This window comes from Thamnophis elegans, chromosome 14 (genome assembly GCF_009769535.1).
Source record: "Thamnophis elegans isolate rThaEle1 chromosome 14, rThaEle1.pri, whole genome shotgun sequence".
NCBI classification, from domain to species: Eukaryota; Metazoa; Chordata; class Lepidosauria; order Squamata; family Colubridae; genus Thamnophis; species Thamnophis elegans.
The window spans coordinates 22,962,906-22,979,686 of record NC_045554.1 but is presented as its reverse complement, the minus strand read 5'-3'; the positions used below and the strand labels follow the sequence as shown (position 1 = coordinate 22,979,686).

Genomic DNA, 16,781 nt, shown 5'->3' with positions numbered 1-16,781 from the left:
ACTACAATTTGGGGCATGTAATGATGTATAACTGTAATGTAATGTAATGTAATGTGTAATGATGTACATAAAAATATGATGACGAGACTAGCTGGGAATCGTAACCAGGTCTACATCCCGGCCAAAAAAGGCTGGGGTGGGTTAAAAATATAATTACTATATAGGTATAGTTTTTTTCTTTCAAAAAAGGAGGAGGATATATGTTAAAATTAAAGATGTATATTGAAATGGAAGTATAAATAACATTAACATAAAATGGAGCTCGCTCAGAGGCTGAAATACACCAAGTAAATGAGATGAAGAGTGCAGAGTAGAGGAGAGAGATAAGGGAAGAAGAGAGGGATAGGATAGAGGAGGGGGGAAGAGGAGGAGAGAAAGAAGGAGTGGAAAGGGGAGAGAGGAGAAGGAGAGAGGAAGGGGAAGTAGAGAAGGACAACAGAGGGAAGAAAGGAGGTAGAGAGGGAGAAGAAAGTGATGGATAGGGTATAAATACGGTGTATGGAGAGCAGAAGAGCCAATAATCATTTTTGAGGGTTGATGGTAAGACGAATCGATGTAAACATTTAACAATATAATATAATGTTGGTTATATAATAGTATACATGTGGTTATTCATTATGAAAATGAAAAAATAAAAGTTTTTTTTAAAAAACTGCTGAGGTTCTCTAAAGAGCTCTCTAACAAACTGAGAAATGAAAAAGGACAATTTAAAAAAAAAACCAGAAAAATAGGCCTATAAACAAAAACTGTGTAGAACACTAAGATCCTGGAGGTCTTACAAAAAGCTAAAGGGAGCTTTTCTGCAGGTATCAGAATCCATTTGGTCCCATCAGAGAGCAACTTCCCCAAAGAGAGCATCTCTGCCCTGAAGACCTGAACTCATCTCCCATTAAAGGAAGAGAGGAAGGGAGGAATGGGAGGTGCAAGGGGGCCTCCTCTTCCAGATGATCTGATTTTACATCTGCATTGCGTTTTTCTTTCTATGGACTTGAAACAACTGAAATTTTAAGTTAGCTGAAATTTTTACTTATGTCATGATATCTGCTTTTTAATCACAATGATTAAGCCCCAAAAAATTGAGCCCCAAAATTAAGTTGTTAAGTGAGACAGACAGAAAAAAGTCTTTCTTCCTTTCTTCCTTTCTTTCTTCTTTCTTTCCTTTCTTTCTTTCATCTCTCTCTCTTCCTCTTTCTTTCTTTCATTCTCTTTTCTTCTTTCTTTTTCTCCTTTTCTCTTTCTCTCTCTCTCTCTCTCTCTTCGCCCATGGTGGCAGTGGCTGCTTTATTGCATGCCTCCTTTCTTTCTCCAGCCCCACGCTTTTCCTGGCGGCACCCTGGCAATAGCAGCTGAGCGAGGGAAGGAGGTGCACAATAAAGCAGCCACCCACTCCCACCACCAAGGGCAAAGGGAAGCGCCTTCACCCTCCCCTATCCCTCCTTTCTTTCTCCACCCACCCCAACGAGCGAAGGAGGCACCGGCCAATAAACTTCCTGTCTGCATTCAAACCAGCCCACCTCCTCTCTCCCCACATGGGCTCTCTGAAGAGGGAGGGAAGGTCTCTCCCAAGACCCGCTTCCCTTATCTCGCGGCACAGTTCAGTTCAGTTCAGTTCACTTTATTTGTATGCCGCCCTTTTCCCTGGGGGGACTCAGGGCGGCTCACAGTTCAAAACGGGTGGGGGAAGGACAAACAATTTACAACATAAAAGCATTACATCATTTAAGAACTCAACAGTCATACAATTCGAGTAGGGGTTAGAATCTTTAACCCCAGGCCAGCCGGGATAGCCAGATTTTAAGTGCGGCGTGGAAGGTCTGGAGGGTGGTGAGGGTCTGGATCTCCATGGGGAGTTCGTTCCAGAGGGTCGGAGCAGCCACCGAGAAGGCTCTCCTCCGAGTAGTTGCCAGTCTACACTGGCTGGCTGATGGAATTCGGAGGAGGCCTAATCTATGCGATCTTATCGGTCTAGTGGAGGTGATTGGCAGTAGGCGGTCTCTCAAGTACCCAAATCCAATACCATGAAGGGCTTTGTAGGTGACAAGTAGCACCTTGAAGCGCACCCGGAGATCAACAGGCAGCCAGTGCAGCTCGCGGAGGATAGGTGTTACGTGGGTGAATCGAGGTGCACCCACGATCGCTCGCGCGGCTGCATTCTGGACCAGCTGAAGTCGCCGGATACTCTTCAAGGGCAGCCCCATGTAGAGCACATTGCAATACTCCAGCCTAGAGGTCACAAGGGCACGAGTGACTGTTGTGAGGGCCTCCCGGTTCAGATAGGGACGCAACTGGTGCACCAGGCGAACCTGGGCAAATGCCCCCCTAGTTACAGCTGAGAAATGGTGTTCAAAAGTCAGCTGAGGGTCCAGGAGGACTCCCAAGTTGCAAGCCCTATCTGAGGGGCATACAATTTGACTCCCCAGCCTGAGAGATGGAACACTTGGCCAATTCGTGGGAGGAAGCACAACAGCCACTCGGTCTTTTCTGGATTGAGCACAAGCTTGTTAACCCCCATCCAGTCTCTAACAGCCTCAAGACCCTGGCTCATCAGGTCCATCGCTTCATTGAGTTGGCACGGGGCGGACAGATACAACTGTGTATCGTCCGCATATTGATGGTATTTTATCCTGTGCAGTCGAATGATCTCACCCAGCGGTTTCATGTAGATGTTGAAAAGAAGGGGGGACAGGACCGAACCCTGCGGCACCCCATGTGTTAGGGGCCTAGGGGTCGATCTCTGCCCTCTGACTAACACCGACTGCGACCTGTCCAAGAGGTAGGAGGAGAACCACTGTAAAACAGTGCCTCCCACCCCCACCTCCCGCAGTCGTCGCAGAAGGATACCATGGTCGATGGTATTGAAAGCCGCCGAGAGGTCAAGGAGCACCAGGATGGAGGCATGGCCTCCATCCCTGGCTCTCCAGAGATCATCGGTCAATGCGACCAAAGCGGTTTCTGTGCTGCAGCCAGGTCTGAAGCCGGACTGGAATGGATCGAGATAACTGGCTTCCTCCAAGGATTGCTGGAGCTGAAAAGCCACCACCTTCTCAACAACCTTCCCCACAAAGGGGAGGTTGGAGACTGGACGATAGTTGTTTAAAATGGCTGGATCCAAGGATGGTTTCTTCAGGAGGGGTCTCACCACCGCCGCCTTTAAAGCGGGGGGAAAGACCCCCTCCCGAAGGGAGGCGGTAATAACCGCCTGGATCCAGCCTCGTGTCACCTCTCTGCTGTTTACAACCAGCCAGGAGGGGCACGGGTCCAGCACACATGTGGAGGCGCCAACAGCTCTCATCGCCTTGTCCACGTCCTCAGGGGTAACAGCTTGAAAATCAATCCAGCGATGGCTTACCAGATTATCCCTTAGTGCCTCGGCTGGTTCTGCAGGATTGGAGTCCAGGTCCGCCCGGAGCCGAGCAACCTTGTCCGCGAGGAATTGGACATAATCCTCAGCCCTGCCCTGCAGCGGATCGCCCGTGTCCCTCCTATTTAGGAGGGAACGGGTTATCCTAAACAGGGCGGCTGGGCGTGACTCAGCGGACGCAATCAGAGAGGCAATAAGTGATCTCTTAGACGTCCTGATTGCTCGAATGTATTCTCTGATGCAGGTTGTTAAAAGTGCTCGGCTCGATTCGGATTTACTGGACCTCCAATTGTGCTCTAGGCGTCTCTTCCGGCGCTTCATCTCCCGGAGTTCCTCAGTGAACCGAGGAGCCCTCCGGGATTCACTGCCTCGGAGCAGCCGTAGAGGCGCAATCCGGTTAAGGGACTCCGTCGCTGCTGAGTTCCAGGCAGCAACCAGAGTCTCCACCGGACTGCGGGCGAGAGTATCAGGAATAACCCCAAGCTCCGTCTGGAACCCCAAAGGGTCCATAAGTTGCCTGGGGCGGAACCACCTGGTCGGTTCCTCCTCCCTACAGTGGGGGTTTGGTCTCCGAAAGTCAAGCCTCAATAGGTAGTGGTCCGACCATGACAGGGGCAAGATCTCGCTACCCCTCAGACCAAGATCACAATTCCACTGCTCCGAGAGAAATACGAGGTCAAGCGTGTGACTCGCTGAGTGGGTTGGTCCCCGGATTACTTGGGTCAAGCCCATGGTTGTCATGGAAGCCATGAACTCCTGCGCTCCATCAGAGTGTTCACCGAGCGAAGGCAAGTTGAAATCCCCCAGAACCATAAGTCTGGGGAACTCAACTGCCAGCTCGGCTATTGACTCGAGGAGCAAGGGGAGGGCTGCTGCAACGCAGTTGGGAGGCAGGTACGTTAGCAGCACACCCACTTGACCCTTGAGGTCCAACTTCACCAGCAGGGACTCACACCCGACAAGCTCCGGAGCAGGGATCCTACGAGGTGCTAGAGACTCTCGGATAACAATGGCCACACCCCCACCCCTTCTCTGGGCCCTCGGCTGCTGGAGCACCTGAAAGCCCTCTGGGCACATCTCTACGAGGGGGACTCCTCCCTCCGGGCCCAGCCAGGTTTCAGTAATACATGCCAGGTCTGCCCTCTCGTCTAAAATTAAGTCCCGAACGAGAGGAGCCTTATGAACTACAGACCTGGCATTTAGCGACAGCAGCCTGAGACCAGGGTCTTGATTACTCGCGCCATCTGGCCTTGGAGTGGGACTCATAGGGCCGGAAGGAGGGATCTCTGTAACATAGCGAGCCCTCCTTTCCCAGTAATGGCCAGCCCTAAAGTCCCCACCATATCTGCCCCTCCCTGTTAAGACCGTAATGCTCCGGCCCACTCCCGTGTCCGTAGTTCCACCAACCACCCCTATGGCTCCCGCATTCCTCGGCAGGCCCTCCGAATCAAACACACTCATTCGTTCACCCGAGCAGTCCCCACGTAGTAATTAAAACACAGAAAATACAACAATAATAGGATAATAAAAGTGGGATCATTCACAAGCATATCCCATACACTCACCATACAAGAATAATTGCGCAAGTATTAAAAGATGTAAAAAGTGTGCAAGTTCGGGTAAAGTCTGTGGATGGGTTCTGGGGCAGCGGGATATTCTTTCACTGGTATGGGGACGTGGCCAGGTCGCCATCACTACCGGTCCAGTCCGGTACACCAGATCTTCACTACCTCTTCCGGCATACCGTACCATAATGGGAGAAACCCACCTCTGCCCAAGACACTACAATGGTCATAAGAATGAACCAGTTGCCAAGCATCTGAATTTTGATCACATGAGCATGGGGATGCCGCAAATGTCATAACTATGAAAAACAGTCATGTCATTTTTTTCAGTGCTGTTGTAACTTTGGATGGTCACTAAGTGATTGTTGTAAGTCAAGGACTACCTGTATATCAGGATCAAAGTGGAAAGACTACTTTTAGCAGAGCTGATGGAAGACTGCCTCACATGCAATGCAAGCAGGACCCCCGGACCTCCAAGCCCCCGAGTCCTCCGAGGCTGCTCTTACCAATCAGAAGTGACTGGAGGTTCAGGTGGACTTTCTCGAAAAAAACAGCTGGGTCAGTGGTGTGACCCACCAGAAGAAAAGGGACCGTGATGTTGTGTTCAGCAATGGTGAAGGTCCAGAAGGATTCAGTAACATCCAGATGCTTGGGAATGAATTCGAATATGATCTAGAGAGGAAAAGACAGTGCTAAGTTCTGGCACCAGGAGGTTCTCACTGGGCAAAATAATGGAACAATAGGAATGGCGAATTTGGTGTTTTAATTCCAAAGCCTTTAAAAGTATGCTAGAATTCCAAAACAGCATTTAACTGTTGGATGTTTAAAGGTTGAATAAGATTTAAAATATTACAGTATATTGAAGACTTGGGTGAATCTTTCACTGCTTTGGGAAGGACCACAGATGGTTTTCTACCAGCTGAGAAGCCTTCCGTCCTCACCTCCAAACTGCTAGAAAGGAGATTAAGGCAGAAGCAAATATTCCAGCATTCAGTATCTGCCCTCCACCACCACCCCACCATCCCCCAGAGGAGAGCCACAACACCTTGGGGGAAAGACAGGAAAGAGAGCCCTGTAATGGGCTGAATCAGAAGAGGAGCCCAGAAGCCGGGAATTTCCTTCAAGCCACCACGGGTTGCTCCTGGGCAGAAGGGGCTCAGAGCAGCTGAGCCTGCTGGGCTTGAGCCCCCCTCTTCTGCACATGCACCTCTATCTTCTTCTCTGGCCGGAGGAGCCCTCGCTCAGTGATACAGATGAAGGCTGGGGGAGTTTTCCTCTCTTCCTGCTGCTCACACCTCCACTGGAAAGAATAGGCGGCATTGGTGGGGTTCAGGATGGTAAAGCTCCTGCCGTAAAGAGAAGGGGATCATAAGGATCACCTGTCAAGATGTTTCCCTTTCATCAGTTGAAGCAGCAGGCATTGAATGTATTCGACATGAATGTTTACACAGAAGAAAGAGATACACAACTACCCTTCACCAAGAGATTCAGTTCCCTTAGTTGAAGTGAAAACTCCCTCCCTGTTTCTGGCACAACATAATGGACTGGGTGCCCAAGCTCCATGGACACACACCTCTCAACCTCTTCTTCCCTTTTGTTATGAGATGCCCACGACAGAAAGGAAGTAAAAAACAAAATGCTGAGGAATTACAGGCACCGGATAAGAAAAAGGAAAGGAAATCTGGCTAAAATCTCTTGTCTTTGGCTTCCCTTACTGTCCTTGCAAACTTTTTTTCCTTCCATCACATCCATCTAGGACTTGGTGCTCTGCCTTTTGTTCTTTCTCTCTGTCTTACATATGTGATTCTGGGCAGTTCAACAAAGTTAATACACTCACACACAGAAAAACAAACATTAACCAAAACCATATAACAAAAGCAGTGGTGGGATTCAATTTTTTTTTACTACCGGTTCTGTGGGTGTGGCTTGGTGGGCGTGGCATGGCTTGGTGGGTGTAGATTGGTGGGCATGGCAGGGGAAAAATACTATAAAATCTCCATTCCCTCCCGATCAGCTGGGACTCGGGCGGCACAGAATAGATGGAGGCAGGGACAGTCAGAGGTGGTATTTACCGGTTCTCCAAACTACTCAAACTTTCTGCTACCGGTTCTCCAAAACTGGTCAGAACCTGCTGAATACCACCTCTGAACAAAAGCCATTACAAACATTAAAAGAAATGAAAAACTATTTAAACGTAACCACCATAATCTGAAAAAGTGCAATTCAGCCTGCTAAAGATGTAATCAATTAGCAGGATCCATGTCACCACAACCAGATCTCAAGCAAGACGGGGTATGTATTTTGTATACAAATTCTATTGACATAGCGAAAATCCACACATAATCTAAGTTCTCCATCTTTCTTCTCTTTAAACAATAGGGGGGCTGCCGCTTTAGATTTCGCAATCTCAATGCACTCTCTGGCTAAATTGGTATCAATGTACTTTCTCAATTTGGACATTTCGGCAGGCATCATGGAGTACATTTTTTGGTTTTGGTAGCTGGGCCCCAGGCTCTAATTCGATGGCACGATCAGTGGCTCATGAGGGGGGAGGATGTTGCATTCCTCCTCACTGAACCCTTTGGCTAAATCTCTATATTCCTTAGGAATCAGGAGTTCAACTGGAGGCAAGTCTGATGCGGTGGCAGCTATCTCTGGCGGTTGGTCCCTATTGCTTGGCAGTCTCCTGTCAGGAAGGACAGGGGGTAGTGGGCCGATGCCAATTATGATTTTTCGGTATCCATCCTCCCATTTAATGGTAAGGGCCCACTTGTCAAGCCAAGCAAGGCCTAATATGACAGATTCTGACATCTTTGGCGCCTCTATAAATCTTATAAGTTCATGATGCCTCCCCATTTCCAATCTAACCAGTTTTGTGATTTGGGTGGCTGGGATTCCTCCAATTAATCTTCCATCTACTTGCTCGAACCTACTTGGGCATTTTAGGGCTCTATTTTTTATCCCTAATTGTTTAATGATTGGAAGCTCAATTAAATATCTGGTACAGCTTGTATCACTGCTTTTCATTCTCCTTGCTCCCCTGTCTCAGGCGCCACCAATTTCACTTTAACTGAAAAAGGGATGGTGGTGGCTGCACTCACCAGCGGGTCGTCGTCCTCATTAACCTTGCCTGGAGGGTTTTTCCTGGCTGGAGCTTCCTCGTTCTCTTCAGTGGGGAGGAGAATCTCAACAGCTTGTCTGCCAAACCAGCTGGTGTCTGGGGGCTTACGCCTCCAGCCTTTGGTAACTGTACCTGGCCATCGCTGGGGAACCTGGGCAAGTGCCAGACATTTGGAAGCACGGTGACCTGTTTGTCCGCAACGATAGTACTTGATGATTCCTGTGGGTTGAGTAAGGGCAGCCTTGGTTGGTTTGGCCATGGGGCATCTTGCCAAAGTCCTCCAGGGGGGCCTCTCAGCTGTGGACTTGTGATGGGGGTGGAATTCTCTATCCAGAGCTATCGACATGGTGTGCCAGACTTGTAGGCAATCCTCGGATGCCACAGGCTTTTCTGACTTCTTGATCAATGGCCTCTTTGAAATAGTGCAGGAGTCTTCTGTCAGGCCAATGTCCAAGGTTTCCTACGACCCGTCTAAAGTCCCATACAAAGTCTTTTATGGGTCGGTTACCTTGCTTCATCACTTTTATTGTGGCTTCATTTTCATTGACTTCAAATCCGGCCCGAAACAATTCAGCAAAGCCCTCAGCATCATTTTGTTCAGCAGCCCCCTCATTGTGCAGCTGCGCTACCTACTCGGTAGTGTCTCCTTCATTCATCCCCTCTGAGATTGCTGATACTAAGTCGCAATATGTTTTGTATTGCTCCCCTAATGGTCTATGTGAGCCCAGGCCTGACTGAAAAAGTAAGCCAGTTTGGAAGGCTTACCCTCAAAAGTTGCTTTAAACCTTGGGGGCGATGATCTTACTGGTGGAATTTCCCTGGCAACCACCAGCGGGGCAGGGGCCTGTTGGGGCGCTGCAGCGGGTGGTGGGGCGAATGCCGGCAGATGAGTGGGAATCTGCTGTGGCACTGTGGCTGGCTGCTGCACGTGCAACTGAGTTGCAAGAAGAGAGGGGACTGTAGCCGGCTACTGGATCAGACCCCACTGCTGTGCCGGGATCATTGGGGCATGTTGAGCCCATGGAGATTCCCAAAAAGGTGGAGGAAATGGTGCTGGCGTCCACTGGCACTGGACCCACCCATGCCCGGGATAGAATCCCCAGCCTGGGGGGATACACTCCGCAGGGGGTAGCGTGAAGGCAGGTTGGCGAGGGGGAGCAGCTGGCGGTTGGAGCATCCCTGATGCCATCTGCATCTGCTGTCTCCCTCCTGCTGCTTGAGGCTGCTGGCCCGAGCCGATCCCTCAGTCAACTCTGGCTGGGTAGAAAGGGATTGATGCCACACCTGGTTCCACTGGCAGGTCCTGGGACAGGAACAGCGAACATGGATTGTGTTAAGCTCCATCTCACTTGAGGAGGTTGGGACCATGGTGCATAACTTATCACTTCAAGCTGCTCAAACAACTCTGGGAGCCCAGTCAACAATTCGCTTTGAGACACAGACATCAGGTTTCAGTCTCGGGAATTGTCAGACTCTGGAATTCTCACATTCCTCCATTATGGCTCGTAGGTTGGCTGCATTGGAATGGAGTCGGAACAATAATCGGGCAGTGTCCCCTCCTGTCCCAATCTCTGGTGTTGGATCAGATTGGCAGCTTTTCCAGGAATCCGTCTCCTTGGGCCAGACGCCTAGCCCTCATGTTGCCCCTGCAGCTTCAAGGGCTCGCCCCATGTCTCAGAAGGCAATTCTGGATCTCATGAAGTTCTCTGGTATCCGTTCCCACGGCTCCTTCTGCCATCTCCTCTCTCCCCTCCATCTTTGCTGAGTCTTCACACCACCATAGATTCAGGTCGGTGCTGGGGCTCAGCACCTGGACAGCCCCCTTTCAGGGTGCTGTTTGAATACTTAGGGATTCGGGTTAATGTCAGCATACCTGAAAACCCCAAGTCCAATGATACTCCAAGACATGCATTTTCTCAAAGCTCCCATTTATTAGAGTAGGTATATATATACATCTGGGAAAACCCCAATCTCAGAGTTCCAGGTTATCCCTCAGTAAGTCAAAAGTGCAAACCCATCCATTGCACACCTCAGTTTATCAGAGTGATGGCTAACCTTTTGCCCATTGCATGCCAAAAATGGAGGGAGCGCAGGGGGGTCATACATGGGTGTGCCCACACCCATAATGCTATGTATACAGGGCGGGGCATAACCTTTTCCTAGGGGGTCACAGCAAGATCGACAGCAGTTTACAACTTCCGCGACACCTCATTTTAAAGCCCATAAAAAACTGAATTGAATGAGCTATTAAATGTTAAATTTGCTTTAAGAATGGCTGGAAAATTCGATTCGGAAGAACAAAGGATCATTGACAGAATAAAATGCATTGCCTTTCGAGAGGCTCGCGATGCTGGAGCGACGTTTATCAATCGAAAATGGATTGCAAACAAATTGAAACGTCATCCGGATTGGGTTACTGATAATTGGAACAAAACAGCCCAAGAATGTTTCACAAAATTTGGAGAAGGGCGTCCTCTGCAACTGTCCCAAGAAAGCAAAGCCATCATTGCAACTGGCAGTCGCAAACAACGAAAAGGAAACCGAAAAGTGGCCCAAGAAATCCTTCAAATTCGTGGAAAACGAGTTGATCAAAGGACAATCGGCCGATATCGAGAACGAGAAGGTTTGAAGCCATTCCACGTCATTTGCAAACCATTGAAAACTCAAACACACGTTCAAGATCGGCTTTGGTTGTGTGATTGGTTGTCTGAATGGACCGAGGAAGATTTTCTTCATTTGGCGCCATCTGACGAATTCTTCGTTTATGCCATTCGAAAACCGAATTTCCAGAACGATCGAATTTGGGCTAAAGACGTCGACGACATCGCCAAACATGAACGATATCGACAAATCGTTCGCAATCCGACTTGCATCGGGATTTTCGTCATTTTCACAGCCAAGAAACTGCATTGGGTTTTGAAGGATAAAGGGGAATCCTGGGATGGCAGTTATTTCCGTGAGAAAATTTTATTGGAGAATGTCATTCCATTTCTTAGTGATCCAGACAATGTCTTGGTGGTTGGTGAGGCTGTCTTTCTTCATGACAAAGCTCCTTGCATGCGTGCAAATGCGACTCAGCAATTGTTAAAGGAAAACAATGTCGAATTTTGGGGCAATGACGTCTGGCCGGGAAATTCGCCAGATCTCAATCCGGCAGAGAACATTGGGGCCATAATTAAGGATGAAGTGGAAGCTCTGATGATTCAGGAGCAAGGTCAAAATCGATATTCGGTTGAAACTTTGAGAATGAATTTGGAAACTGTGTTGAAAAATCTGGAAAATCGAACGGAACTGTTTGAAGATTTGTTGTGTTCTTATCCACCTCGTTTGAATGCTGTTCGAAGGGCTAATGGTGGTCATACTGACTATTAAATCGTGTCAATAAACTCAGTTTTTGATGGGCTTTCGAATGGTGTATGAATTATTTGTGTTGTTATTACAAGTGTTGCTGTGACCCCCTAGGAAAAGGTTATGCCCCGCCCTGTATAACCACCGTGCACATGCACGTGTGATCCCCACTGCCCTCCCCCCCCACTTTTGGCATGGGATGGACCGTTTTTCGCTCTCCCCAGGCTCCAGAGGCTTTCTAGGAGCCTGGGAAGGGTGAAATCAGCCTCCCCCTTGCGGAGGTCCTCCGGGCAACCTGGAAGCTTGGGCACGGATTTCTAGGTTGCCTGTAGGGCTGTTTTTCGCTTTCTAGACTGAAAAAAACAAGTCCGTTCCTGAACTTCCAGTTTGCGTGTTGGCGAAAATTGGCTGAAAAAGAAGGCTGAAGTCAGCTGTTCAGCATGCGCATGCACGCTGGAACTGAAAGGGCAATGCCTTTCATGCCCTCCATGTGCCACCTGTGGCAGGCGTGCTATAGGTTCGCCATCACTGGTCTATCACATGGTCCAATCCCAATCGGTCCCAACTCAAGACATCACTCTAATCATTCCTTCTCCAGATGCAGAAATACCCTGACCATGACCAAAAAGAAAAATGCTATTTTATCTAACTACACTCCCTCTATTAAATCCCCCCTCCTGCTTTCCCAGGCACAAGAATGTCGCAGCGTGGAAGCATCTGGTGTTAATATGACTTCCAAGGCTGACTCCCAGCTTATTGGCTGGGTCTTCTTTTGTTGCCCTGCACAGGAGAACGGAGCTGGAAAGCAGGTTTGTGGGGTGAGGAGGGAATGAGGATTTTTCAGTATCACGCCCACAGAAACTGTCACGCCCACGAAGCCACGCCCACAGAAACAGTAGTAACAAAATTTGAATCCCACCACTGATCTCTACATCTTCCAGTAAAATGGATGCCCATGCAACTTGATTGCTTAGCTCAGTATAACACAACTAACACAAACTGTGAAAAGGATAACACTGCCATATATCAAAAACATCTCAGAAACCACCGATCGACTGTTACAACCATGTGGTATCACCACAGCACACAAACCAACTAAACCGCTCCAAAATAGCCTAAGTAAATCTAAAGACCCAGAAAAAAATAGGGATCATCTACAACATACAGTGCGACCATGAAACACCAACTAGCACTCAGAAGACATGATAAAAACTCCTTAATTTAACCCTCCAAAGCACTTCCAACCATTGCAAAATTTGCACATATATTCAACCACACACACACACACACACGCACACACACACCACAGTCACTTGATTGCTACTTGAGCACTTGGCAATTACTTTGCAGTTTTATCCAGTTGCCAAGTGCCCCTCAACCAATGCAATTGCCATCTACAATCTCCTTGCGGGTTTCCCCAGAAAGTCAGCGGTTTCCACCTGGGTTTCAGCAGAGAGGATTGGGCCTGGTCCTCCCCCAACCCCCGAGGCAGCCCACACTCCTTACTTTACCACTCTGCTTCTAGGGCCAGAAGGGCTGGGATTGCAGTCATTGAGCGAAGCAGTGATCCGATGTCTCACTGAACTTTGCTCAACAACCAAGATTCCGGTCTCAATTGTGGTAGTGAGTCAAGGACTATCTGTACATCTATCCACAAATATCTTAAACCAGAATAGCCATGTAAATCAAAAATAAGTAAATAATAAAACACGTATTAAGGACAGAAATTAATTCAGCTTATCATAACACACTGTTATTTTATAAAATAACGAGAGACCCATAAGCTATATTGAAATAACCATCTAAAATTTTACTTGAGTGAATCCCTAAAAACTGTTTCATTTTTAAAGAGAAAGGTCCAGACAAACACATGAACAATCCAACCAGGAAGGACCAGTGTAGGAAGGAGAGTCTGGAAGACTCTCTCAAGGGCTGATGGCAAGGGGGGATGGGGCAAGTTCTACCCCCAGGATCGAAAGGAGGGAACCACCAAGATGCTCTCCAGGTTAGACCAGGGCCAAAGCCAAATATGGCGCTGCTGGATGATGGTGAAGAAGCTTCCAAATGATTAAAGTACGTTCCTCAGTTGGCTTGATGCTCACCTGCTGTTCTTGACATGGACTCCCACAGAGGTGAATTCAATCACTTTTGTTTGGGGGTCCAGACTAATCCCACCTGGTCCTCGCAAGTCCGAATTCCGCCTGTTTGCAGTGATGTAATCAGAGTCTTCCAGCTCAAAGTGGCAATATGGCAGGAGACTCTTCCCTTTCACAGCAATAACAGGGCCCTTCTCATCTAGCTTCAGATTAGGCATACTGGAAAGAAATAAACCCGGATTAGGAATGAATGCAAAACAAGGGATTAAGGATGGTCCACGGCCCACGTATGTGCTTGTTTTGCATTGAAACTCTCTTCACCTGTCCCTTCATCACCAGGTGCCCAGAGAGAGCTGAAAGAGCAGTAGGCATAAATAAAGGTCATGTCTGCATAAAATAACGTTCTCAAATATTTTTCCAGTTGAGCCATCTGGTTTGAAGGTTTGGTAAGCCTGGGTTTTCTCAATTTTCAGTCAATCACTGTACCACTTGGTCATTAGCAAGAGAAGAAAGAAGGTGGCAGGAGAGCTTGGACATTTGAAATGAGAATGCACAATTAATGGCTTGAGAGGCTGCTGTAATATGAAAAGCCAAAGCCAAAACTGACATATACTGTAGTTTAAACATCGAGATAGTACAGTTTTAATAGAGTTGACCACACAACAGCCTTGCAGATTCAGGCAAGGCAAATGGTGAATGCAGGAATTGTGAATATGACATCAACTAATGGTGGCATGCCAAATCACCAGCACTGGAATAATGTCAACAGCCAGTGGGTAAAATGCTGACAGAAACAAGAGCCGAGGTGGCGCAGTGGTTAGGGTGCAGTACTGCAGGCCACTTCAGCTGATTGTGATCTGCAGTTCAGCGGTTCAAATCTCACCGGCTCAAGGTCAACTCAGCCTTCCATCCTTCTGAGGTGGGTGAAATGAGGACCCAGACTGTGGGGGCAAGTTGCTGACTCAATTTGCTAAAAAATCTGTAAACAGCTTAGAGAGGACTGAAAGCCCTATGAAGCGGTATATAAGTAGAATAAACAAACAAACAAACAAACATGAGTGACATCTATACTAGTAAAGTGAGAGTCTTTGAGTAAGGCAAAAAGATTGGTGGCAATCAAAGGAAAGGGATATATGTCTTTTAGTCTTCAAACCATAGGAGGCTAAAATTGTACAATTCTGCAGTTGTAGACTATAAGGGAGGAGGGGAGTGGATCCATATAACTACAGACCAATAAGCCTGACATCAATACCTGGAAAAGGCTGAAAAAGATAAACAAACAGTGGATTTGTGAGCATCTAGAAACAAACAAAGCAATTACTGGAAGCCAGCATGAGTTTGTTAAAAACAGATCATGCCACATAAACTTAATTGCCTTATTTGATAAAATAACTAAATTATTGGATCAGGGAAATGCTGTGGATAGAGTATACTTGGACTTCAGTAAGACATTTGACAAAGTAGACCACAGCCTACTTCTTGATAAGATAGAACAATGTGGAATAGAGTGTCTCACCACCAGATGGATTCACAGTTGGCTGTCCAACCATGTTCAGCGGATCCTCAATGGAGCTACATCTACAGGGAGAGAAAAATGCAGTGGGCTACCTAAAGGTTTGGTCTTGGTCCCAGTATTCTTCAAAATCGACATATTGATCTAGATGAGGGGATAGAATTTGCAGACTACCAAGGTGGGAGAAATTGAGAACACTTTGGAAGATAGACTCAAGATTCAGAAGGATCATCACAGACTTGAATACTGAGCCATATCCAGCAAGATGCAGTTCAGAACAGGGGTGGTTCCGGCTTCTGTTACTGCCGGTTCACTCAGGGACACACTTCGCACACATTACGTGTGCATGCACAGTAGTAAAAAAATTGCTTCTGTGCATGCGCAGAAATATGAACCAATTTCATTGTATTTAAGTACAATGACAATAAAGATTATACTTACCCACAGATAAATTGAGGGTGAACATACCAAAACCACAGATATGACTCAGAGTGAGAGAGATATTAGGTGTCAGCATTCCAAATATCATGCAGAATTAAATCAGAGTTCAAGGCAGAGCTATCCTTAAAGTTCCAATTTAATAAGACAGACATGTTGGCACATCTGTGGAATCCCAAATCTGAAAGCTTCCTCGGATTGCCACCCAGTTGAAACTTCATCATCTTGTCCCCATACCCACAAGTTCATCACATGGTCCAATCTTCCTCTGTTACGCTGGCATTTCCACCCATCTACTTCCGGTCAGGTGCAGAGACAAAGAATGACCTTGGGCTTTTAGAAAGGAATGACAACAACACATTCTACAATTTTACTCCTTACTATTCCCCCCTCCAAATTGCCCACTAATGAAACAGCATAGTAAAGAAAGAGAGGAAGTGTGGCAGGCCAAAGATTCTAAAAGGAATATAACTGCAGGCCTAACATTAGGAACTCTAAAAAGAGTGCAGAGAAGAGCAACCAAGATGATTAGAGGACTGGAAGCTAAAACATATGATGAATGGTTGCAGGAACTGGGCATGGCTACTCTATTGATGAGAAGGACCAGGGAAAACAGGAGAACAGTCTTCCAATATTTTGAGGGGATGCCACAGAGAGGAGGGGATCAAGCTATTTTCCAGAAGGCCAGACAAGTAATAATGGATGGAAACTAACCAAGAACAGATTCAACCTAGAACTAAAGAGAAATTTTCTGACAGTGAGAACAATCAACTCACGGAACAGAAGTTGCCTTCAGAAGTTGTGGGAGTTTCATCGCTGGAAGAAGAGACTGGACTGCCATCTATCAGAAATTGTGCAGGGTCTCCTGCTTGGGCAGGGGGTCGGGTTAGATGACCTACAAGGTCCTTTCCAAGTCTGTTATTCTGAACTAGAGTTTATGCAAGGTGGGGTATTTCTTGTGACTCTCTGCAGAAGCAAAAATTGGACATTAAAGAAGCAAGAAAGGAAGATGTTGGTGCTTTTGGAGTTTGGTGTTGGGGAGAGTCCCGAGAAGACTCTGGACAGCCAGAACATAAATCAATGGACCAAATCAACCTAGAGTTCTCACTTGAGGCAAGTATGTCCAGACTCAAATTATCCTCCTTTGGACACATTATGCAAAACTCCAGATCTCTTTTTCTGAAGAGGGCTCTGATGCTGAGAAGGGTGGCAGGAAAGAGAAGAAAAACATGAAGCAGCAAGGTGCAAGGACTCTGTTACAGTGGTGATGAGTGAACTGCTGGGAGAATTGAAAGAATGGGTCAGGGAGAGGTAGAAAGACATCAGGAGAGAAGTATAC

The 16,781-nt window shown here is 47.3% G+C and overlaps 1 protein-coding gene across 1 annotated transcript in view; it reads right to left on the bottom strand.

The window, feature by feature from the left end:
* Positions 1-16,781, bottom strand: part of HYDIN (HYDIN axonemal central pair apparatus protein) — a 269,552-nt gene that overhangs the window by 24,583 nt on the left and 228,188 nt on the right. Inside the window, exons 70-72 of the mRNA XM_032231077.1 lie at positions 13,498-13,710; positions 6,134-6,272; positions 5,433-5,598 (exon numbers count right to left, since the gene is read on the bottom strand). Coding sequence (XP_032086968.1) covers positions 5,433-5,598; positions 6,134-6,272; positions 13,498-13,710 — 518 coding nt within the window. The remainder of the gene's footprint in view (positions 1-5,432; positions 5,599-6,133; positions 6,273-13,497; positions 13,711-16,781) is intronic.